The sequence below is a fragment of the Carassius auratus genome, unplaced genomic scaffold (assembly GCF_003368295.1).
Source record: "Carassius auratus strain Wakin unplaced genomic scaffold, ASM336829v1 scaf_tig00036649, whole genome shotgun sequence".
Classification (NCBI taxonomy): domain Eukaryota; kingdom Metazoa; phylum Chordata; class Actinopteri; order Cypriniformes; family Cyprinidae; genus Carassius; species Carassius auratus.
Window position 1 is genome coordinate 122,953 of NW_020526325.1, and position 27,445 is coordinate 150,397.

The window sequence follows — 27,445 nt, forward strand, 5'->3', positions numbered from 1 at the left end:
CCACATATTTAACCTTTACGAACGTGAAGTCGACTTCCCTCCAGCGACAAAATCCAGCAGTCACCGAGAGAGACTCTGTTCCTAACTCAAAGATCAGATGCCACTTGTTGGTGCAAATTCTGCAAAAGACACCTTTAAGACATGCACAAAGAGTGTGAAATACATGTCTGCATCCTTAAGTGAAAATGCACATCCAGTGCACCATTTGGAATGGATGAATATAGGACTTTATTTTTATTTTTTATTTAACATTAAATGTTAACACAATGTATGGAATCTCAAAACACATATCAGTAATGTTGACTGAAATGTGCACAAACAAAACAAAATATATAGCATTAATGCATCAAAAGTACCACAAATACTACAATGATAAATAAATGCTTACATTTTATATTAATAATATTGCTAGAAATTAGAATTTGGAGGATTAATTTTCTTAATTTTTGTATAAAAGTAAAACAATTTATATTATCACACACAAAGTAAATAAAATCATTTCCATTGACTAAAATAAAGCTAATATAAATAAAGCTAATTATATATATATATATATATATATATATATATATATATATATATATATATATATATATATATATATATATATATATATTAGATAGAAAACTTAAAATAAAAAAAATGACAATTTAATTTAATTACATTTTTTAAAATTAAATTTAAATTTAATTTAAAATATTGCATTAATAAATAAATAAATATATATAAATAAATGCATAAATAAATGCTTAAATACTATATAACAAAAGTTGCTAAAATTAGAATTTGGAGGATAAATATATAAAAAAAGAATTTAATAATATTTTTCACTTAACATCCAGTGTTGTTTTTATTAACTAAAATTAAAACTTGTGAAAAAAAAATCTTTTTCATTAATTGAAATAAAGCTAAAATAAAACTAAATATTAATATTAGATGGAAATTAAAAAATGTAAATAATGTAACGAAAATGTGAAATTATGCTTTGGAAACTGAAATTAACTGAAATAACTGAAGTACTCGAATTATTAACACTGAAATAAAAACTGAAATGAATGCAAATGGAAATATAAAAACCAACATCATAGCACATCATAAAATTGCTATACCTAAATTACAATTCAAATGAAAATTTTAAATATATATAAAAAATAATTCAAACGATCAATAAATTCTAAAACAGCATATAGGTCATACTAAAATTACAGCAACAGCATTGCATAAATCCACTTAAATACCCCATCAGCTGATTAAAGAACCACTATATTTAACCAAACACATACATTTAATTTCACCCTGCCGATCTCACAAGGCATCAACGCATCTAAACAACAGTAGGATGCACAGATCACCAGGCTGGGTTTAATTGTCCCAGCACAGATGCCGTCTATTTATTAAGGCCTGTCGATCTGAGAGCATTAAAGCTCCATGAGGGACGTCCTCACTGCAAACCCCAATACCCAACACAACCATAAAACACATCATAACCATGCATTACACTCAAAGGACAAACCATTAGCTAATGATGCTACACCAACTTGGTTTAATCTTACCGGTTATACAGCTGTTGAATGCACATACCAAAAAAATTATAAATAGAATTAAAAAATGTAATGCTAAAAGTGTAGATAATAATTCACTAATTCATCTGCCAAAAACAGACATGTTTAGAGTGAAAAGGCAAGATGCAAGTAATTAAATGTCATTTCAAGGGATGTGCAATATTATTCATTATTTAGCATTTCATTGATTGCGGCGTCCTGGCATTGTAACCTCTCCCACTATTAATGCAATGCTTTTACATGCTTAATTAATAGTCGTCGCAGATTCATGTACGAAAACACACACACACTAAATTAGATTATTAAAAACGAGAGAGAAATTTCAGCTGTAGTTCATGCAGGATCCTTAAGGGACAACATTAAGACGAAATGGGAGACAAGAAAATATGAATCTGTGATGACCATTAGATGCACGTTTGGGGAACGTTTTAGTTTAATATGCAATACACAATGTTTTTTAAGATTGCTACTGTAAAGACATAGTTGCCTTTTGAAGTTTAATAAAAAACAAAGCTATATCACTATTTCTGTTTTTCCTTTCTTAATGTAAGACCTCTTGAAATGTCTTTTCTCATACCATTTAAGATACAAAATAATTTTATGACTTTCCATTTTTATAAAACTTTTTTTATTTTTTTTAAGGGCTGTTTTTATTTGAAAACGTGCTCTTAAATAAAGGTTACTATATTTGCACAATGTCAAAAAATTGCAAAAAAATTCAATTTATTTTAAACTAATTAATTACAGTACATTATATAAACATCAATTTTAGCTAAAAATTACCCCCCTCCCCAAAAGATAATTTAAAGTTATTATTATCATTTAAATGTACAGAGTAGACATTACATTAAAACATGAAGTAGCTTTAAAATATATTTTTTGATTCAATGTCGCATAAATAAATAAATGGGTATTAATTGTAAAAAAAATATGAAATAGAAATCTTTTTTTTTTTTTATCAAATATTCTAAATATAAAACTAAAACTGTCACTGAATCATTCATTCAACCAATTCATTAAAAAATTTGATTTATTTGGTAAGCAACTGACTCTGAATTAGTCACTGAATCACTGAATCACTGACTCACTCGATTCATTAAAAGACTGCTGATTCATTCAGTAACGAATCACAGCTGTGTGTTGAACATGATCAGAGATGCACTAAAGTTCTGCTGTGGCTATGATTGTCCCTAGTCGGCATGAAGTTTATCTTCTGTGCTTCTAAATAAAGAAAAGCTTGTTTGACGCTGCTCTCTCTGCCTGACGAATTCAGATGAAAACAAGATAGGATCAAAACGAGCAACATTTGAGCATCTGTTGCCTCTGCACCTGCTGTGGGGAGCACAGCTCTTGAACCTCGGTCCCGAGGATGTCGTGAATTTTACGGTCAGTGGTGACCGAGCACCTCGCCTTCGGCCTGGACCCACAAATCAACATCAATCTGGCTTCTGCGGAAGGAAGGCTCAACTTTCTGGGAAAGCATTGATTGCGAGCGCAGGCTTCTGGGATCGATAGCGCTCTCATTGTTTAAAGCAATGGCCTTTATCCCATAAACAGCATTTTCTGCAGAGGCGATCGAATATTATATGACCGTCTTTGTAATAATGAGAGATGGGTAACAGAGCTCCAATCTGGAATGCTTTTGGCTTTTTATATGCCTTTATTTCCCTATCATAGGTCACTTCGATGCTGCGGTGACGTCACCACGTATGGGAACACCTCCGGTGTGACGAATGTCTGAAGCCCTATACCATCCCGCCAATCCTATTGGCCAAATGGCGCATAGCACCACCCTACGCATGCGCACGCATGATATACCTGGGTGCAGCGCGCCATTTCGCTCAGATTTCATTCCTTCAGGAATAGCGAATCATCTGTGCCCTATCATCTCGCGTTCTCCAGCGATTTTCTTCGAGCAGTGTTAACTCCTCTTTCGCGGACGCGATGAGTCAACGAAAGGTAAGAGCCGTATATGGGTTTATCACAGGGAGGCACTCATGAGAGATTCGTTTGCAGCCTCTCTCATGTTCTCTCTGTGATAGCCTACGGCTATGGTAAAATAAGAAAAGTATCCGCGCTCTGGAGTCTATTTCTTCAGTCGCCTCGCGTCTAACCCCCACCGTTCGCTTCTGCGGTCGCCGAGGCCCCGCACGAGGTGTTGGTTAGGGGCGATATGTGCGGCTTGACTATGAGTACAGTGATGCACTGGAGTTTCCACTTGCTCGCTCTCCCCTACTCGAGCGCGTTAATCAGAGCAGTTTTGCTTTTATACTATGTTGTCTAACCGCAGCTTCTACTCAGAGTAGGCTCTGACCGGCATAAGCGGTTCTCTCCCTCCGAGCGGACAGGAGAAACGCGCTTCCCCTTCCTCAGTGTGCTATTATGTGGCTATCCGCGCGGTGGATAAATTACCCTTCTCACGGACCTCCACCAAGAGGTTTCGAGGTCCTGGAAGCAGCCTTATCAGCGCATATCACGAACGGCGCGGGTTTTTGCCACGATTAGTGACATGGCGGACTGCTATTATATAGCGATGCCGTTTGACTACCTCTCTAGCCGAACGGATCGCGCCAAACTCCGCCGCGACCTAGTCTCGTCTAGACGTATCGAGTCGTGTCTTTTTCGGCAAATTTTATTCTCTTATTACGGTTCTTTACGAGAAGCCTCTCGTTCTTTCCCCACACTCTAACATTGACCGTCTCGCAGCACAAGCACTTCGAGCGTCACTGAACTGAGCTGTTATTTGAGCGCCCCTCAGACACTGCACAATTCAGTCTTCAGAGTTTGAGGGACGGCACAAAAGACTGGCGAATTTGGCCAGTTTATGACGGCTCACACAGCTGCCGCGTTCTCGCTAGCGGCGTGGCCCTATGTTTATCTTGTTGGATTAAATCCTGCCGTGGACACGCTTCAGGATTATACACAACGAAACACAGCGAGTTTGACGCATGCATTTCCTTCTATGTTTGCCGGGGTCTGTGCCCTCCACTGAAGAGTGCTGTTGGACTGCTAATGCACATCCAACCCTCTCACTGCAGTCCCCACGCTCTAACATTGACTGTCTCGCAGCACAAGCACTTCGAGCGTCACTGAACTGAGCTGTTATTTGAGCGCCCCCTCAGACACTCTGCACTATTCAGCCTTCAGAGTCTGAGGGACGCCACAAGAGGCTGGCAAATATGGCCAGTTTATGACGGCTCACACAGCTGCCGCGTTCTCGCTAGCGGCGTGGCCTAATGTTTTCTTGTTGGATTAAATCCTGCCGTGAACACGCTTCAGGATTATACACAACGAAACGCAGCGAGTTTGACGCATGCGCTTTACTTCATGTTTGCCAGGGTCTGTGCCCTCCACTAGAGAGTGCTGTTGGACTGCTATTGCACATCCAACCCTTTCACTGCAGTCCCCACGCTCTAACATTGACTGTCTCGCAGCAAAGGCACCTCGAGCATCATTGGATTGAGCTATCATTTGAGCGCCCCCTCAGACACTCTGCACAATCCAGCCTTCAGAGTCTGAGGGACGCCACGAGAGACTGGCGAATATGGCCAGTTATGACGGCTCACACAGCTGCCGCGTTCTCGCTAGCGGCGTGGCCTAATGTTATCTTGTTGGATTAAATCCTGCCGTGAACACGCTTCAGGATTATACACAACGAAACGCGGCGAGTTTGACGCTTGCGCTTTCCTTCTATGTTTGCCAGGGTCTGTGCCCTCCACTAGAGAGTGCTGTTGGACTGCTAATGCACATCCAACCCTCTCACTGCAGTCCCCACGCTCTAACATTGACTGTCTCGCAGCAAAGCCACCTCGAGCATCATTGGATTGAGCTATCATTTGAGCGCCCCCTCAGACACTCTGCACAATCCAGCCTTCAGAGTTTGAGGGACGGCACAAAAGGCTGGCAGAGATGGCCAGTTTATGACTGCTCATACAGCCGCCACGTTCTCGCATGGCGACGTGGCCCGATTTTTATCTTGGTGAATTAAATCCTGCCGTGGATATGCTTCAGGATTATACACAACGAAACGCAGCAAGTTTACGCATGCGCTTTACTTCATGTTCGCCAGGGACTGTGCCCTCCACTATAGAGTGCTGTTGGACCGCTAATGCGCATCCAACACTCTCACTGCAGTCCCTACGCTCTAACATTGACTGTGCAGCAAACAGCGCTTCGAGCAGCATTGGATCGGGCTGTGACGCCAGGCGTAAATAATAAATAATAATCCCTCAGACACTGCGCAATCCAGCTTTCAGATCTTGAGGGGCGATTCAAGGGTCTTACACAGACGACCCGTTTATGACGGCTCGCACAGCCGCCGTTTTAGTTAGCGGCAGAGCCTGATGTTCAATTCGTTGGTCTAATTCCTGCCGTGGACACGTTCAGGATTATACACAACGGGACGCAATAGCTCTTATGCATACACTTCCCCTGTGCACGAATGCCACAGGCTTTTCCATGCACGGACATTATGTGTATGACAGCGTTGCAGAAAGCGGAAATTTGAGACTGCTAGTATCGTTTTGGGTCGCGTGGAACGCTTGCCCGGCATTTCTCAATGGGTGTTACGCACAATTGTCACGGATACACCAATTCGTTTTTTAGAGGCCCGCCTCTTTCCGCTGAATTCTTTCCACGGTGGTAGACTGATGGTAATAGCAGTGTTGTGACAGGAGATGTCAACTCTGCTGAGCAAAGGGGCTATAGAAGTCGTAGACCCCGTACTTCTCAATGCATGGATGTAGCTCTGGCCCCGTTGCGGCTCCAGGGCGTCCGTCTGTTAACCACTTGGACGATTGGCAGCGGCATTCCCCGTAATTTGTCTGGGGTTACTTCACATGCGCCCTTTTCAGTGGAAAAGTGGGCGGAAGACGAAATATTTCACCCCGTTGTCTTCCGCATCCGACGATTTCGGTGACACGGAGTTGTGTGATGTCATTAAAGCTATGGATGCCAACCGAGTTTCTCCTACCGGAGTTCGGCTGGGGATTTGAGCTTTCCCAGAGACCGTCACGACGGATGCGTCTTTGACCGGTTGGGGAGCTGTTTGTCAAGGGCTACCAGCCCATGGAGTGTGGACAGCTGCACAACGCAGTTGGTATATAAACCGGTTGGACTTACTGGCAGTTTTCTGGCTCTCCAGTAATTCGCGAATCTGCTGATCGGCCGTCTTGTGCTGCTCAGATCAGACAACACAGCGTTTGTCTCATACCTGAATCATTAGGAAGGATTACGCTCTCGCCCCCTGTGCAGGCTGGCGAGACATGTTCTTCTCTGGTCTCAGAGAAAATTTCTGTCGATCCGAGTTGTTCATGTCCCCGGACGTTTGAACTTCGGAGCAGATATGCTATCCAGACAGGCTCTGGAACAGGGAGAATGGAGATTACACCTCCAGACGGTGAATCTTTTATGGCGGATATTCGGCAAGCGAAAGTGGATTTATTCGCGTCAAACATGACTACGCATTGCCCGCTATGGTTCTCCCTATGCCCCTCATCGCCCCTGGGCGTGGATGCATTAGCTCACAGCTGGCCCAGGACCAGTCTGTATGCTTTTCCTCCGATTCGTTTGATCCCAGCGGTATTATGCAGAATACGGCGGGACAGAGTGGAACAGCTGCTGCTGGTGGCTCCGCGATGGCACACGCAGCCGTGGTTTGCGGATCTGATCAGTCTGCTAGCGGGCTCTCCTTGGAGATTCCCCTCAGACAGGATTTATTATCACAAGCACAGGGGCTGATTTGGCACCCGAGGCCGGATCTGTGGAAACTGTGGGCGTGGCCACTGAGCGGAGTGCATTAGTATGTCCCGGTCTTTCTGTTGAAACCACTGAGACTATATTGAATTCTAGAGCAGCTTCTACGAGACGCTTATATGCTTTCAAGTGGAGACTGATTACAGCCTGGTGTGGCAATCGTAATGTGGATCCAGTTTACTGCCCAGTGGCTTCAGTGCTGGAGTTCCTCCAGGATTGTTTTTCGGATGGCGTAACACCAGCCACTTTTAAGGTTTACGTGGCAGCCATTTCGGCTTACCACGAATACATAGGCGGTGCCTCTATGAGGCGTCATCCACTAGTTTCTCGTTTCGTACAGCGTGCGCGACGGCTGAGGCCTTTCCGCCCTGTGCGAGTTCCTTCATGGGGTTTATCCATTGTGTTGCTAGGTTTATCAGGGTATCCGTTTGAGCCCTTGGAGACCGTATCGGATAAATTCTTGACTCTGAAGACACTTCTTCTCATGGCTTTATCCTCCCTCAAGAGAGTTGGGGATTTACAGGCTCTTTCTGTTTCACCCTCATGCATGGAATTTGCACCGGGCTCTGTGAAGGTGCTGCTGCGGCCCAGGCCTAACTATGTTCCTAAGGTCGCATCTAACCTCTTCGCTTTCAGCAAGTGTTCCTGGAAGCTTTTTCACCTGCTGAGGCTGGATCAGAAGATCTAAGTCTTTGCCCTGTGAGAGCTTTAAAGACTTATGTGGATCGTACAGCCCCTTGGCGTGAATCTGACCAGCTGTTTGTCTGTCTTGGACATAAAAGTAAGGGCCATGCGGTTACAAAGCAGCGCATGTCCCATTGGCTGGTGGAGGCAATTTCTTTGGCCTATGAGGCGCGCGAACTCGCTTCGCCCTTAGGAATTAAGGCTCATTCCACTTGAGCTGTGGCTTCTTCTCAAGCTTTTCTCAGTGGATCTTCTATGGATGATATCTGTGCTGCGGCAGGATGGTCCTCACCGAGCACTTTTATCAAGTCCTACAGTCTGGATGTGAGGATGGCTCCTGGCTCCCGGGTTCTCTCCGCTTGAGCAGATGCTTCCTCGGATCTCAGTTATCAGGTACGTCAGGCGTTTTGGTATATCGTTCCCATACGTGGTGACGTCACCGCAGCATCGAAGTGACCTATGATAGGGAACATCTCGGTTACGTATGTAACCTTGGTTCCCTGAATAGGGAACGAGATGCTGCGGTTCTGGCCGTTCCGTACCTTGATAACTTCTTCATCTTCAGTCATGAAATCTGAGCGAAATGGCGCGCTGCACCCAGGTATATCATGCGTGCGCATGCGTAGGGTGGTGCTATGCGCCATTTGGCCAATAGGATTGGCGGGATGGTATAGGGCTTCAGACATTCGTCACACCGGAGGTGTTCCCATACGTGGTGACGTCACCGCAGCATCTCGTTCCCTATTCAGGGAACCAAGGTTACATACGTAACCGAGATGATTTGCATCCTTCCAGTGTAATCACCCATTAGCTGTGATTACAACACAACACAATATAACATCTCATAACTTAAGAAACAGTTCACCCAAAAGTGCTAATTTCATTATGGCTCCTGTAGTAAATTTAATTGTACACATTTATTAGTGTTCAAAAACCAAACGTGGGTCACTTTGCATAAATATAATACTTTTTTTTTTTAAAGAGGAACGTCTGAGGAACAAATTATGTTGAAACCAGAGATGCAGATGTGAAGATTACGTTATAAACTAATAAATATAAAACTAAAATCTCCGGTAAGTGGTGACAATTTACTGTTTTAATGAGTCATTGATTCATTCATTCAGTTGATTCATTCAAACAGCTGATTCATTTAGAAAGGAAACAATTGACTCTGAATGAGTCACTGAATCATTGACTCTTTGAAATGTTGTGTAAATTAACTAACTACAATAACAGCCTCTCAGAGAGCAATGAGTTAATTTTCTGTCAATTTTTAACAGCTAGGAAAAACTCAGGAGTCAGGGATCTTGTTAGCAGCCATTTTTCCTCAGAACAGTCTGAATATGACAGCGCATCACACATGCATCAACACATTAAATTGAGCTCAGTCTGAACACATAACCGTTTCTTTGGGTCGATCTCCTTCCTTCCTTCCTTTTTTTTTTTGCAAAAAAGTGATTTTGCAAAATATAATAAAAAAAACTAAGGTGAAATAGAAAATATACTGCACAAAAGTGCATGCATGAAAAATTCAGTTTTTTTTTTTTAATAAAAATGCATTCTTGCAGGATTTCTAGATTACAGTGGTAGGAGGTTGAAAACAAATACAGGTTGTCATGTGTTTCTAACAGCTGGGAAATGTAAATAAAGCAGCGGGAAAGAAAGACAACGCTAAATTGAACAAGTCTTGTGAATTTAATGACTGTATCAATAATGCAGCACCGAGAAGAACGGTGCATGATGTTTATTCAGGTCATCCTTGTGTCCTGAAAGGTTTGATTTGATCTCTGTAGCTCGACTGATAAAACATTTATGTAAAGACGGATCCCGCAGGCTGACAGAGGTGAAGGAATGACAAAGAGTCGATTGCTAATACCCTTCCGTCTGCAGTGATTTGATCTTCCGGCAATTCAAAGACAGGCAATTCCTCAGAGAAATAGGCTGTGGGCTTTTGACGTAACTGCCTTAATGGTTATATGCAGAATATTTCAAGATACTGCAGGTGCAGATTGGACAGGCTTTAATAATCCAGTCGCTCAAATAAATTGCATAGACAAGGATTGGACAAACTTCCGAGCTTTTGAGCTAAAGTCAGAGAGCTAGATCAGGAAAAGATGTAGCTGGTGCCACATTACGGTGCATTATAGTATTTATATTTGTACCTTTTGTAAGATTCAACAACAGTTTTTGTTGATAAAATGATGAATAAAGAAACTGCATTAGAGGTGTTTTCGATTTAGTTTTTATTCAATTTATGAAGCTGCTTTAAATTAAATCGCTATATATTTTACGTATCATAGTTGTAAAACATTACAGTGTTAAGTACATGCAACTTCCTAATTTAAGAATTTCATAAATAGTTACACAAATAGCAAGCAATATTAAGTTTGCGATTTTAAAGTAGAAAGACTGAAATTGTATTTTCTTCAAATGTTTTTTCTAAATTATTTTCTACTATGTAGATAGTTTAAGTGAAAAAATATGTAACAGTTTTACCATTTATACAGACTTACCATTAATAGTTGTAACATTAAATTAAACATGAACTTTAAATAGAAAGACAAACTGTATTTTCTTGTGAAATATACTCAAAATTTTCTATTTACTTTTAAACTTTGAAATAACTTTTTTTCTCAATGTAGATAGTTTTACTGTAGGTGTAATACTTTTTTCATTTAGTTATATTTATTTATTTATTTTTAAATACATTATTTTTTTTATTTATTTGAACTGATTTACCATTAATAAAAACACAGCATCCATTGTGTCCAACATATTTTCACTTGGAAACTCTTAAAGAAAATACTAAGTTTCCCAAAGGTGATTACAACCTCACATGCATTTACAGTAACCCATAAATACAATCTTTTTGATGCGACATGAATGCACCATTAGTTTTGTTTAGCCAGTCTTTGGAGTATCGGCACAAATTGTGTCCACGACAACTAATATTAACGATTTGCCTAAATATAAACAAATCTTATGCAACATTAATTTTGTTTTCCGGGAACGTTTATCTTGTTTTAAGGATGTTAAGTTGTTTTCAGACAAAGATACTGATTAAGAAAATATCATTTTGTACCGGCCACTGACATTAGCATGCAAGCACATGTACTGTAAATCATCAGCTCTGTGCACTTGCTAATTATAACAATACAATCTGCTCTACACTTCTGGGTCAGTTATGCATAGATGTGCATAAAGCCAAGGCAACTTATGAACAATGATGGCAGTTTTACTTCATTCGGGTCACATGGCATATCAGCAGGATCTTACAGTATATTAGCACAATTGCTTTCACGTACAGAGGTAATGTAATATCCTTCGGTCTCATAATTAACTAAAGAGGGCAATGCAGCTGACTGATGTTCTGTTGATAATTGGAAAAAGAGATTTATCTGTAGCCATGACATGTTGGAACAGTTTACAGAGCGGAAAATTACAGACCAGTCTGTCGATTTTGAGTACTTTGCATAAATTCACTGTTTTTTACTGTCATATATATGCATGATATATATGATGTGAGCCCTCAAATGAGTCTCGCTTGATGTTGAGTACATGCATATGAAGAAAACATGATTTAGGTCACCTTTACTGAGCAGCCGAGTGTGTAATGAACAATAATGTAGAGACCTTTATATGAAGACTGAATCTTTGGATGAGCATTACACTGATATTTCATTCACACAACTTACATTGCATTTAGAAATTAAGACAAATTATAAAATGCATGTTTTTATTATTAATAATGACAATGTCTGCCAGTAGGGCATTTGGAAAAAATGACCTTTAAAAATTAAATTAAATGAAAAATTTATTTTTCACTTGAGTCAGATGGATGTCAATAGCTTCTGCACCCATTTTTTTTTTTTTTACTGCAGCAATTATTTTAAAATTGTGGTTAATACCGATAAGCCGATTTTTATGTTCATGTTATGGTCAAGAACCGATAAATGGATTATAAAATTCTAATACATCTAGCCCCAAAATCAAAATGAATTTTATTTACAAATAATTCAAATTCAAACATAATTATTTTTTATATTAATATTTTTACCTACAAATTTCTACTCTATAAAATTTTTTTGAGCTTGACAAAATATATAAATGACATTAAGATTTTAATTTCCATGACTTTTCAAAGTCTAGACATCATACTTTAAAATAAATAAATAAATAAAAAACAATAAAAAAGTTTGTCCAAGATCATGTGAACAAATGTTCTTAAATAAAAAATTGTCATTGTAATGGGGTAATAATTGAATTAAGGAATTAAACTCAATACCAATGTATTTTAAACCTTGTTTTGTCATATTTTGAATAATAAGATGATAATAACATAATTAGAAATTTATGCAACCTTGCAGTCTTTGCTGGAGAACCAAGTTTTAAGTGTGGGTGAGATGTCAGCAATGGAAATCTAAATGTAAACACAGGCTTAAATGAGCTTGAACAATTAAACTTTAGCTCACAACAAATCAATAACGGCTACTGATCTATTAAAAATCATGCAACCTTAAGAAAATAGTCAAGCTTTGGACACGCATCAGTGAATAATAATAATAAAACATTATTTTTTGAGTGTGTATTTTATTACAGGAGTCCCAGGCTGACTGAATTGAGAGTTTTAGACTAATGTCCATGACCGATACGATAGTGACTGTTATTTCCCCTCCTGAGAGAATCTCAACAAGAGCAACTCCTTCCTTTGAACAAATCGAGCTCTGCAGCTGTAAATCCTGCTGTTAGCTGCAGCCAGAGCCCTGTGATGTTTTCCTGAAAGCTCCTACCTCATGCTGTCGGCGATATTTACACACGCCTCCCTACCATAGCCATTTCACAAAAGTGGGTTTTCCAATCACCTACCCTTAACTGCGGGGGGCGTAACCCCCGGAAACTCAGGGAAGGACACGGATGAGATAAATCTACATCCAGAACACACATGCATGATGGATTCCCAGCGTAGATGAATGCAGGGATACATCACTGCAAACTGCTGAGCACTACTGAGAGATTTATCAGAGACGTGGACAACAAACTCCATCTACAGTAAGAGCCGGAAGCAGATATCTGCTCAGATATGCTAAAGATATGTCAAGTTACCACAAAATTTGAAAAAGCGTAAATGTAAGCCATGAAAAAGAAATAAAATAGATCCCTTCTCAATTAAATTAATCTGAAGAAAACTCAAAGCTACTTGAGTTAAACCGATAATCGGTTTAAACTATACTTTTACAGATATTTTCAACTTTTGATTAGATTTATGCAAAGGTGACAATTTTACATGTATGCATTTAGCAAACACTTTTATCCAAAGCAGAGTTTTTAATTTTTAATGAATTTTAATTTCACTTTATATTACTCTATTTTAAAACATTAGACTTTGTCAATTTATTTTGCCTATTGTTAATATTATTGTTGCTGCTGTAGTTGTTATAAAAATGCTGTGTTTTTATTGTGATATTAATATTAAATAAAAACAAAAATTACATACACCCTGTCTGGTCATACTATATGAAATAATCTTCTCTGATGTGCTGAAGTAACAATCAATTATATCAATTTACCAAAAGAATAGTGCAAAATCATAAAAAAAAACAACTGAAAATCATCTTTAGTCAATTTAATTCAGCCTTTGTTTTTACTACAAGTGACAGGAAGAAAATTTTTGTGGGAATATGTAAATTCTAGATAACAGCCTTTTTAGTACCATTTATATGCATTGTATATGTGGATAATTTTTTTTTTATTATTATTGAGGTCTCAGTTACTGTATATAATGTTTGAATAAATCTTCAAATTCTGTCAAATTGGTTCAATTATGACAGCAAACATTTCAGTTATATATTCATAATAACTATATGATTAGAAAGCTGAAGGAGGCTCAAACCAATAATTGGTTTTACCGATATTTTACCGATATTTTAATATCTCCCTTGACGTTATGCATATACAGTAGCAGATGCTTTTATCCAAAGTGAAATAGCAACAACAAAAACATTTTTATTTTTAAATTTCACATTTATTCATGTTCTTAACATTAGACTCTTTTCTAGTAGTTTTGCTGCTGCTTCAGTTGTTTTTAATTTAAGAATTATGTTTTTATTGTTGTGATATAAGGATGAAATGAAATGAAATTAATTAAATATACAAATAAATAAATTGGTTATTGAACATACAAATAATCAGAATCGGTATCTGTTCTCAAAATAAATATCGGTCAGTCTAAAATTGATGGCGAATGTCATATTTTACAAATGTATTCTTCTTATACAGTATTCTCCCATCTATCAAACAATTATATCCATATTGAGCATCTCAATGCTCAATGAAACATCAAGTCGACTCATCTGATGTGTATACTTTATGTAGCATGTGTGTCTACATCTGACATGGATCTATAAACACAGACGGATGGGCTCTGAAAACACTGAGCATCTGTCATCCTCTTTGACTAATTCTGACTGAAAATCAATATCCATTAGGCTGACTCACGACTCTGAGTGTCGCCTTTATTTTCAACTCTAATATGATGCCCTCGGCTTTCATGTGATCTCACTGTAACTCTTATGATTAAACATGAACTCCTGTTCCAACTAATTACATTAAACAAGTCAAAGTTAAGCGAGAAGAACAGATGAGATTGAATCTTACCTCAGCTCCCGTCAAGTAGTACGCAGAGAGAAGACCGCCAACGTAACGGATGTTCACCTCAAACAGCGACGCCTCTCCATTCTGCAGAAAACAAACAACATTAAGAAACTCCTCTTTGTGCCTTAGCAATGTTACAAATGACATTCATTAATGTAGATAACATGCTGTATGGTAATATAGCCGGGTCATGGCTGTTTTTACCTTGTATTAGAGGAGAAAAAACAAACAAACATAAATACATGAAATCTAACATCTTAACTTAAAGGTACCACATTATGAGTAATTAAATTCCCCTTATTTATATATTTATTTATTTTGAGAGAAGGCAGTTCATTCCACTAGATTTAGGACCTTAATGAAATATTTATGTATTTGAATTGCATTTAAAGTGTCCATCCATTGGGATTACACAGTTTTAACATAATAAACGTAGTGTGATGCATATTTGTCAGTCATGCATAACAAAAAAATGTAAGATTTCTGTAATAAACTGAAAGTATACACAATAACTAAGTTTGTATATGTATTAGTGGTTGACCGATATAGTTTTTTGACAGCTGATGCCGATATCTTGGAAAGCAGGGATGGCCGTTAGCCAATATAAAGCCGATATTTTATTTTAATTAATATTTAAATTTTATGTAAACACTGTAACCAACAGAGCACTCAGTATTTTGAGAAGTATTTTGGGAGTCATATTTTTTTAAAATAAAGCCAGCGTAACACTCATTTTACATACAGCACATAGAGAAAATGAAATGAATATGACAGTCAGGGCCGGCGCTCCGCACACGCACATCACACACTGCGCGTAGGGCACCTAGTGCTTGGGGGGGGGGCACCAAAAAATCTGGGTCGTGAAGAGATCATCACAATAGGCTACTAGTATAAATAACAAATAAAATATTTCTAAAAGCATGTTAATATACAAAAGCAATACAAAAGTAATATAGGCCTAGACCAAATTAGTCGAGAAAAAGGTGAATCTCTGTGCCAGTCTCCCTCTGGTGCCCCCCCTTCCCCACCTCCCAGTGGTCTGTTCGATTATGCCTCAATCAATGTCAAATTTGGCAGACATCGACCTCAGACATGGCCTCGAAAAGGCACCAAGAGTCGGGGGCGGAAAAAAGAAAAAAGAAGAGACAGCGGGATGATGCTTGCGCGTCGCTTGCAGGTAAGACAATGTTTTAAATAAAAATGTTAGTTTTAAAAGAACAGCGTTATTTTTTCAGTAACGCGGTAATCTAACTAATTACTTTTCCCGTCGTTACAACGCCGTTAACGTTAATGAACGTTAAATGCGGTGCGTTACTATGCATTGATTTAATAAACTATGTAATCCGAACGCACCACTGGCTCACACAGCGAGTGAACAGGTGGGTTAATGACGAGATAAGGGGTTGTGATTGGCTAAGGCAGAGTCATGTGTTTCATGGTAGCCAATCAGAGCCAGCGTTTTTACACACATGCCGGCAAACGCGGCTGTGCCAGCGGTGCCAAACACACACACACGCACACACGCACACACGCAACAGCTACACAGAGATTCGCAGCAGAGATGGCGAGTCAGGAGCAATCCTATGAAAAGTTGGCATTTTCAAGGTGAAGATATAAGCACTACTTCAAATTCATTGTGGTCAAATGCAAGAACGTGCATGTAATGTGTACATGCAATGTGTGACACGCATCTACAAAGCTAGTGGCCAAAAACTACCTTTCTTACAAAGATAATACTTGAAGTGCAGGATAAAACTCTTGCTGTCTGTTGACGTGCAATAAATATTGAAAGTTATGTACCTGTCTGTTCTACTCATTTCAACTGACTTGTGAAAACTGCAAAAAAAAAAAAAAAGAATTCTCCGACATAGCAACTTTTTTTTTCTTTTTTTTTTCTTTTTTTTTTTACAGTAACGCAAATAGTTACTTTCCCTGGTAACTAGTTACTTTTATTATAGAGTAATTCAGTTACTAACTCAGTTACTTTTTGGAACAAGTAGTGAGTAACTATAACTAATTACTTTTTTAAAGTAACTTTCCCAACACTGCTGATAGCTGATCACCGGCAAGTCACCGACAAGTATTTGTGCTTAGGGCACCCAAATGGCTAGCGCCGGCCCTGATGACAGTGGACAAATGCATAAAGCGGAGAGAACAGAGATCATGCTGGATAAAAATGCTAATTTAAGACCTCACAGCTGGATTCAACTAAGTTTGCAAGGTTTGTAAAAATTTAATGTTCATTAATCATTCAAAGAGTTGTTTAAATGATATAAATGCTTATTTGCTTAACGCTAACGGCAAACCAGATAGTTTTATAATGTTTAACTTTCTATTACTAATAATATAAAAGCAACCATTATAATACTTTCTGTATACATTAATTCCTTTGTTTAACCATTCTATCGGATTTTTAGACAGACTTCTCTCCGTATTAGACAGAACTGTAAACGACGACAGAAAACAAGAGGGAGAATGCTGTTCTCAGCGCCTTCAAAATAAAAGTCCCGCCTCGAACACATCAGCAAAGCAGAAAAACCTGATGCCGATATTTGAAAAATGCCAAATATCGGCCGATATATCGGTCTTGGCAATATATCAGTCGACCACTAATATGTATCATCTCAAACATTTTAACTAATTGAACAATGCTCGTTCCTCAGCTAGACATATTTTAACCATGTTCATACTTTTCAGCTGAATACTTGTTTTCACAATGAACTGATTCTAAGCAATTTCAATAAATGCATTTTGAATACATGATTATTTACACAAAATCCAATAAATTCAAATAGTTCATAATGAACTATTGCATTCTTACCTTACTGACAAATATGCATCACAAATAGATGGAACATTTATATGCAATTTAAACAAAAATCCTAAATATGTGGCAACATTTTTGTTAAACTTTCACAAAATATTAAGAGTCAGAAAGAGTGTAGAAATATAGTCAAGCACAACTAAACTATTACTGTTTTGGAAAAAAAAACAATAATAAAAATGCACAACCGCTTTAAAGTACACGGACATCTCAAAGAGTGATTTCCTGGATCCATGCAGCCGGACTGAGAGGGCAGACCGTTATTAAGCACTTTTAGACAATGTTTCCTGCTGCTGTGAGTCAAAGGAGGCTATTGATTTATGAAGAGCATGTGAATAATAGCAATTGAGCAAGACCACTATGAATTGTTTTTCCTATTGCAAATCAAATCTCAAAATGATTAGATTTAAAGTCACTCATATCAAAGTGATTTAAGGTACTAGCCTATAAGCTGATAGGCTGACATTTTTTAAAGGAACAGTTCAACCCATAAATAGGAAACAATATTATTTTATAGACACAAAAGAAAAACGATTACATTTTTTTTTGTCTAATGAAAGTTCGTAAACTTGAGATAAGGGATCAAGTGTTGCGTTTAACACGCTTATGGGGAAACTCCTCTTTACTCTGAAGCCTGATTTGTTTACGATCGTGTACATGAAAAAAATGAACAAATAGTGCTTCAACTCGCCAAAAGGGGAGGAGCCAACTACTACATAAGTCTGCTTACAGCTCTATTCGTCAAAATCTTTCGACAGTCAGCAACAATGATATACATTTTAGCTTCATGCTATCACCCTCATACATGTTTACATAGACTCAAACTTTTAAAAACAGCTTTTTTTTTAATGCAGTGGCCTACAATAGAGACCATTAAGATAAGAGGAGTTAAAGGACGAGGATAAAATATGTCAGCATAATTACGATCACTTGAGTTTGCAAGGAGTTGAGGTGACGAGAGTCCTTATTGACTTGCAGCCACTTACAGGCAGGAAGAAGAAACCTCTGGAGTAGATAAGAGAATTATAGCAGAGAACCATAGAGGCTAATCACCTCTTCAATCAATTCAGTGATGCTCTGATCAACAGCACACTTAAATCACACTCACATCTGATATCTAAAGAGGCTTCCAGCTCCATTTGTGTCACTGCAGAATGACAGCAGACATCTATCACAGCCAGCTTCAGAGCGACAAAAGAGGGAGGACTATCCAGAAAACACAAGACTGTGAGCCAAATGAAAGTAATCCCAACTCACACAGAGAGTATTTCAGCTGCTGAACAATTCACACCGGCAAAAATAAAAAGAGCATGCTTGAGGAAAGCACGTTAAACTCAATGAATTAAGAGAGGCTTTAAAAGGATTATCCTGTAAGATATCAGACAAATCCCAAGCTACAACACTTAAGCAGGTATTTGTGGGCAAATATGTTTGTGTATGCAAGTGTATTTCCACAAATACGGAATGGTTCTCACTCTAAATTCTGTAATGTAGCAGTGTTTATAAAATAAAAGAGTAATTAAATAATTAAGAAAGAGTTCACCAAAAAATACAAATTTGCTTAAGTTGTACTCAAGCCATTCAAGATGCAGGTGAGTTCGTTTCTTCATCAGATTTGGAGAAATGTAGCATTGCATTACTTTCTCACAAATGGATGCTCTGCAGTGAATGGGTGCCGTCAGAATGAGAGTCTGATAAAAACATCACAATAATCCACAGCACTCCAGTCCATCAGTTAACATTATGGACATTAATGATTCAGTGGATTATGGTCTCACATTTTAGCTGAAAGCAAAAGTAAGAATTGAAAAACATCTGGATTTGTTTCTTACAAACATACAGCTTTTAGCTTCTCCAGATGTTAACTGATGGACTGGAGTGCTGTGGATTATTGTGATGTTTTTATCAGACTCTCATTCTGACGGCACCCATTCACTGCAGAGCATCCATTTGTGAACAAGTCATGAAAAGCTACATTTCTCCAAATCTGATCCAAATCTATCCAATCTTGGATGGCCTGAAAGTGAGCACAGTCAGCAGATGTTCTTTCTTTCTGTCCTTTTTCTCCACAGCTATAGGCTTTTGTTGGAAAATCTGAGGGAACATAATCCACCAGACTTTTCTTTAACCTGCCCATTGCCATTCGCTTCTGTGCTCCATAATAGCAGGGTGGTTTCAATCAGGTGCGTTGCGTTATTGTAACCGCCGGACCTCTGAGCTGCGGTGTGGTCATGGGTAATGGCTGCACTGTCAAACTAATGGCTCCAAATTAGCATATTAATTCCTGCACTTTTGGCAGCGGTGCACAAGGAAGACTCCTGTAGAGATGCTATTGTTAGTAGCACAAAAATGGAGTTCACTCAGATAACGAATAAAATTACTGTGGCTAAAAATACAACACGCTGAAAGCTCCTACAACGGTTCAGGTGGTTGAGAGACGCAGTGCTGTTGTGCACACATTTACACAATGTGCTTCCTGGTTTGGATTGGAAGAGAGATAATGTGCTAAAATGATTAGCCACGAGAGGATCTGTTGTGTATAAGAGAAAGTCTGTTCGCAGGAAACTCGCAGTTGGTACTATTTCTTCGGCACATAACTCATTATTTGATCAAACTGACAAATAATACAAAATATAATTTCTTATTTCCAAGACTGTTTCAATGCATGACTTTGAGGTAGAAATAAATATACATAGGTAATATTGACTAATTATGAAAGTTTATTTTGATGTCCGGAATATAATAAATACAAAATACAAAAAGTACTATTAAAATAAAGTATAGGATTTATTGTTTAATAATATGCATGTAAATAAATAAACATTTAATTATGCAAATGTATTCTGATATTTAAAATACATCTTTTTACTCTAATTGCACATAGTACTCAAAATGTGGAGGCGGGGCCTCATTTGCATATTCATATCAGTATATATTAAACGAGGAGAGGGTGTAGAGTTACATTCAATCCATTTTAAAGAATGAGGAAACTATTTTCATGGGAAAAATGTTTAAATTTGTCACTTTGAGTATCAAAGATTAATTTTAAGGGCTAAAAAAAAAAAAAAAAGTTCCAAAAGGGTTCATCTGAAACGATAGCGATGTAGAAGATAATGCATTTTTGGTTCCCCGAAGAACCATTTTATTTTCTTAGTTTGAAGATCATTTTGAATATTTTAAAGAACCATTTTCCCAAAAAAAAAAAAAAAAAACCTTGACTTTACCTTAAAAACCATGTTTGTCCATGCAATCAATTTACAGTAAGTGTAGCAGGAACAGCATGAGTGAACATCAATGCATATATCAAACTTTTTTATAATATCCCTGTACTGTAGCACTGGGAACATCATGCACACTCTTTCATGTCACTGGAAATACCAGTTCACTTTAAATGAATGAGCGTCTTCATTCATGTGGGTTCAACCTCTTCAGTGGCTCCAGCATTAGAAGATCTGGCCACAGACAGCATGAGTGATGCTCTCATTTGGTCGTTCTTTGGAGGCTGATTCCCATCACTTTCAGGTCACCTTCACTTTAAGGAGCTCATTCCTCACCGACAGCCTGGAGATCTTCAGAGACTCTCATTTATTTAGATAGAGTTGGAACACAGATGGATCCATTATGTTGAGGGTATCAAGAGGCTACTTTGAGAAGAACAATTCAACTTGTTGAGTGTGTAGTGCTCTTAAAGTGAAACCGTGCAAACTAAATCAAACAGTGAAGAGGTGTGAAGTAGAATAATGCACTTAATTATTACACTTAAAATAAAGCTTACAACACACACACAAGCACTTATAAATAATAATAATAAACTTTATTTTCTATAGCGCCTTTAAATGTACTGTAGATCTCAAAGCGATGAACAAAAACAAATAATACACTATATAAAATAATACAATAAGCAAAAAAAAAAAAAAAAAAATGTTTAATTAAAAGCTACCCTAAAAAATGAGTTTTAAGGCAAGATTTAAAAATGCTAAGAGTTTTAGCTTGCCTTATCTCAATAGGTAAAGATATATATATATATATATATATATATATATATATATATATTTGTTTAATTCTTTTATTTTTCTATATAAATAAACATTTCCAAAACAATGGTCGCTCTGGTTCCTGGACAAAACAATGTGAGGAACAATAAATCTCGTCTGGACAGTCTTCTGGATAGGTTTCAAGCCCATACACTTAATGCTTCCTGGCAAATTAAAAGACAAGGTTGATAATTAAGACAGACCCACCAGAGTAATTAGAGCCAATTACAGCCGATCATCCTCCTCGCCAATCTCTCTCTCTCTCTCTCTACATTACATTCACCCATCAATACAACAGCGAGTGCAAGAGAAAATCATTACTAGCAGTGACTCTATGCTTCCCGCTGCAGTCGTTCAGCCCTTAGAGTCTGATATTTCTGAGTGTGCCCTACTTCCACATTCAATAGAAAACATGTCAACAGGAGAAATGGTGCAGGACTTGGTTTTTATTTTAACAGAGCACAGCAGAGACCGAGCGCTTGTTCAGCGGCATCACTTTCATTCCTTTCCTTCACAGAAACTCTAATCCTGAAACAAAGCAACCTGCTCTGAATCCAATCACATTACAAATGACCAGAAACAAACATACATCTGAAAATGAGGAAATAAGAGCAACATACAAGATTTTTTTTTTTAAGGGAATGAATTACAATACAATTAAGGACTGAGAATGAAAAAAATCAATGGAAAAAAAAACTATTTTTAAAGTAATATTGATGGATGGATGGATGGAATGAAAGAATGATGGATGGATGGATGGATGGATGAATGGAATGATACAATGATGGATGGATGGATGGAACGAAAGAATGATGGATGGATGAATGGAATGATATAATGATGGATGGATGGATGGAATGAAAGAATGATGGATGGATGAATGGAATGATACAATGATGGATGGATGGATGGATGGATGGATGGAACGAAAGAAAGATGGCTGGATGAATGGAATTATATAATGATGGATGGATGAATGGAATGATACAATGATGGATGGATGGATGGATGGATGGATGGAACGAAAGAAAGATGGCTGGATGAATGGAATGATATAATGATGGATGGATGGAACGAAAGAATGATGGATGGATGAATGGAATGATATAATGATGGATGGATGGATGGAACGAAAGAATGATGGATGGATGAATGAATGGAATGATACAATGATGGATGGATGGATGGATGGATGGATGGATGGAACGAAAGAAAGATGGATGGATGAATGGAATGATACAATGATGGATGGATGGAACGAAAGAATGATGGATGGATGAATGGAATGATACAATGATGGATGGATGGATGGATGGATGGAACGAAAGAAAGATGGATGGATGAATGGAATTATATAATGATGGATGGATGGAACGAAAGAATGATGGATGGATGAATGGAATGATACGATGGATGGATGGATGGATGGAACGAAAGAAAGATGGATGGATGAATGGAATTATATAATGATGGATGGATGGAACGAAAGAATGATGGATGGATGAATGGAATGATACAATGATGGATGGATGGATGGATGGATGGAACGAAAGAAAGATGGATGGATGAATGGAATGATACAATGATGGATGGATGGATGGATGGATGGAACGAAAGAAAGATGGATGGATGAATGGAATGATACAATGATGGATGGATGGAACGGATGAATGGAATGATACAATGATGGATGGATGGATGGATAAATAGAAAATGTATTAATTAATTTTGTGTAAATAATATGCAACATGATCTCATGATTAGTATTTTTACCACATTGAAACATACAATATTTATGTATTGACAGCATCTAATATTTAAATTATTTATGTTTGAGCCTAAAAGACAATGTACAAATGTACAAATCCTTATATGAATATGAAAATCGTGGCATTAATATTTATATTTTAATGTATTCAGTTGCCATATTGTTTTTTTTGTTGTTGTTGTTGTTGTAATACATTTTTGCAATAAATTATTGTGATTGCATAAATATGAAACATATTTTTAAGAAATGATCAGACAGAACACTGGTTTAAAAGGTATAATTTGTTTTGGTCTATATTGTTATTAAAATTGTCCAACATATTTCTGTCTGTTACTATGAAATTGTTATGTTCATGTATCTAAAAAATGGTCAAAGTGCACATAATAATATTTACAGTTTAGATTTTGTCAGTACATCCGTATTGTCCATTTCAGCATCTTTCCAAATGTTGTACCTGGTAAACGTTAGATACTAACATATATCCTATATATTTGACGGGACTAAACTCTGAATATACATCTGCTAGTTGAGTCATCAATAGTTCTGGTGTGTTTTCCTCAGAGAGATGCTCAAATGTGTCGTTCAGATCCACACAAGCACAAACTCTCTCAACTTTTATGATTTACACTTTTCTCTAATATCGATTTTTCCCTCACCTTGCAGTCGAGCTTCGAGGAGGACACAGGCGTGGGCCAGATGATTTTGTATATTTATATCTTTTAGTTTCAGGTCACCTTCATCAATCATGTATTGCCTTTATTAAAAGAAATTATTCCCAGCCAGCAGAACCACCTTTTTGACTATGGCATGAATTATTAATACATTGATACCGGAAAGGCTCAAGTCTGGTGAGAAATGTGCATTAAAACCATAAAAACACAGAATATCTGAACTGAGAATGAAGAGACACATCTGACCTTGAGAAATGCTCATGTCTGATATTTAATCTGAATGTTACTGACTTCATGAACATTTTTTGCTTATTATCAGGGACCTTAAAAAATATTTTTTAAATGTAAATATATATAAACAAGTATTCATATGTATTTAAATGTGTTGTCCTGCCATACATACATGTATTGATGTTTGCATAGACACTGAAACATAACAAATGTATGTATTCAAAAGCATTGAACACTTAAATTATTTAAATATGAGCAACTTTAAAGACATACAAGTGAACAAATCCTTATTTACAAATATTATATTTAGATTTTAGTGTACTCAGTTGTCAGTTACACCGTTTTTTTATTTTATTTTTATGTTTTTGCAATCAGTTTTTCTAAGTGCACTTGTCTGTCTGTCTGTCTGTCATGTTTTATTATCCTGTTATTTTTTTTTTATGATTATGGTTAGATTTAAAGCTAAGAGTTTGTATGTATTAGTGACTCAAAATATATTTGTATTGCAATTATGTTCTTAAAATTGTCATTGAAGGCCTACATATCTTTGTTCATTAGTTTTTATAAATTATTTCTACATATTCTTTATTATTCTTGATTTTACATCAAGCTTTTTTTTTTAAGTTGCCCTTTTAGCTTTTTGTGATAAATTCATAATTTATTTAACTATTCTTTGACTGTAGATTCATAATCTTGTTTTAGATGTTGTCAGTACATCTACAGTATATTGCACATCAAAATCCAGCCAGATATATTTTTTTGGTTTTGATCTGTGCAGATTTCTCTCCAGATTCAGACCAATCAGACACTTTTTCACTGGTTAAAGCGTCATTATGGATTATTAACTCTTATTTTAGCTGGATTTAACAGTGTCTGAATGATGTGGATTGTTTTTATCAGCTGTTTGGACTCTCATTCTGACGGCACCCATTCACTGCAGCGCATCCATTGATGCTTCATCCAAATCTGATGAAGAAACAAACTAATCTACATCTTGGATGGTCTGAGGCTGAGTATATTGTTGTCTGAACTATTCCTTTCAGTGTAAATGGAGCCTATGATGCATCTGATGACATCTGCTACAAAATATCCAGCGCGTCGACGTGTAATGACGAATTAATTAAATTCACGAGCAAACAAACCAGCGATAGCCACATTCCATAGTCTGTTCACACTTCAGCCGTCGAGAGGATTCTGCTGTGCGACAGACAACCGAGGATCAGATTCAACTTCATCAAGATCAAATTGAAATTCATTAAACTGCAATCTGGAAGACTAATTGTACTATAAAGAAATAAACTGAAGTCTGAAAGGTGAGGAGAGATTTTGAACACACATTTATTTGTCACAGGGGCCTGAAGCCTGCGGTGTGATTTACTCATGGCTCTGTCATCAGAGTATTGTTTGGTTGTTAAACTTTAGTGTTGTAAAACTGATACAAGCTGCAAAGGTTTGCTGGAAGCTGCTTTAGGGCTTCACTTCAGAACTGCCTTTAAACTCTGAGTTAATAAACACTTATTCAAATCTGACTTGGTGGAGAACCTACCGATTCACTGCTCAATATCAACCCTTAGTTGAAGTCAATGACTGATTTTTTGGGGGATTAATCTCATTTATTCTGTCAATACCTACTAATTTCAAACATAATACTGTACAGTCGTTGTAAAAAAAAAACTCCCTTAGATCAGCATGACTTTAACAACTATAGACCCATCTCTAAACTGTCTTTCATCTCAAAAGTTCTGGAAAAAGTTGTTTACCATCAGATATCTTCATACCTGAGTGCTTTTAGTATTTTTGACAAATTTCAGACTGGTTTCAGGGAGCTACATAGTACTGAATCAGCTTTGTTGAAGGTTTTAAATGGCATCTTACTCACTCTGGATGCAGGTTGTGGCTGTATATTCGTTTTGCTTGATTTGAGTGCAGCATTTGACGCTGTAGATCATAATATTCTTTTACACAGACTAGAAAATGTAGCTGGGCTTCGAGGCTCTGTGCTGGAGTGGTTTGCCTCTTATCTCAAAGGTAGAAAGTTTTCTGTCAAAGTAGGGAATTGTTTTCCTTCCCATGTCCAAATACATCACGGTGTACCCCAGGGCTCTATCCTGGGTCCTCTTTTGTTTGCCTTATGTATGCTTCCACTTGGTCATATTATACAGAAACACAACTTATCTTACCACTTTTATGCTGATGACACACAGCTCTAATTTCCTATTAAAATTAATAATGGTTTTTTGTCTGGCCTATTTGACTGCCTGTGTGATTAAAAATGTTATATGGACACAAATTTCCTACAGTTAAACAATGACAAACTGAAATTGTTATCTTCGCCTCACCAGATAGGACCTGTGGCATAGTTAATCATTTTGGTTCTTTATCCTCAAATGTTCATGACTGTGTCAAAAATCTTGGTGTCATTTTTTATTCTAATTTGAGTTTCGATAAGCAGATTAGTTCTATTGTTAATAGTAATTTCTTTCAGCTAAGATCTATTGCCAAAATCAAGATGATCTTCGCTAAGAAAGATCTTGAAACTGTTATTCATGCTTTTATTTCCTCAATGTTGGCTTATTGCAACTCTTTATATACTTCTGTTTCTACTTTTTAATCTTCATTAAAAATTGATTCTGTATCTGTATTCTTTGTTTTGAATGGAGTTTATATATTTTTTACATGTTTTCAAGGTTTTGATCAACTGTGTTAATTCTGTTTTAGTTTTGATTTAATTTTTGTTTTAATACCACTGTACAGCACTTTGGTTGCAACTTCTGTTGTTTTTAAATGTGCTCTATAAATTAATAAACTTAACTAAACTAAACAACATATTGTGTCAAAAATCATGTCTAGGCCACATTACACCTGGAATTATTTACAAATTATATTTTTTGAACAAAAATGAAACCTACTTGTGATAATCTTTTTAATTACAGTAATTTCATTATTATCGTTAAAATTAGGAGGTAAAATATGAATTAAAGATCATGTCACAGTCAGTGGCATTTTAGCATCATTGCGATGCTATTATAGTTTGGATTTTGATTTATTTATTTTTATATTTACTGTTTTCATTAATATTCATTATTTAGTTTTTAATGTCTATGTAGTTTTTAATAAATGTATTATATAATTTTTAACAATTTATTAATGAGATTTTCTTTGCATTATGATAATGATAATGGGGGGGGGGGGGGCGTTAAATTGCATCAGTCATGTGTCATTGCAATTGTAATTTTTATTAATATTTGTGTTTTCATTTTAATTGA

General features: G+C 37.0%; 1 protein-coding gene across 1 annotated transcript in view; it reads right to left on the bottom strand.

The window, feature by feature from the left end:
- LOC113082673 (mannosyl-oligosaccharide 1,2-alpha-mannosidase IC-like) overlaps positions 1-27,445 on the bottom strand; it is a 106,102-nt gene that overhangs the window by 40,791 nt on the left and 37,866 nt on the right. Inside the window, exon 3 of the mRNA XM_026254213.1 lies at positions 14,655-14,735. Coding sequence (XP_026109998.1) covers positions 14,655-14,735 — 81 coding nt within the window. The remainder of the gene's footprint in view (positions 1-14,654; positions 14,736-27,445) is intronic.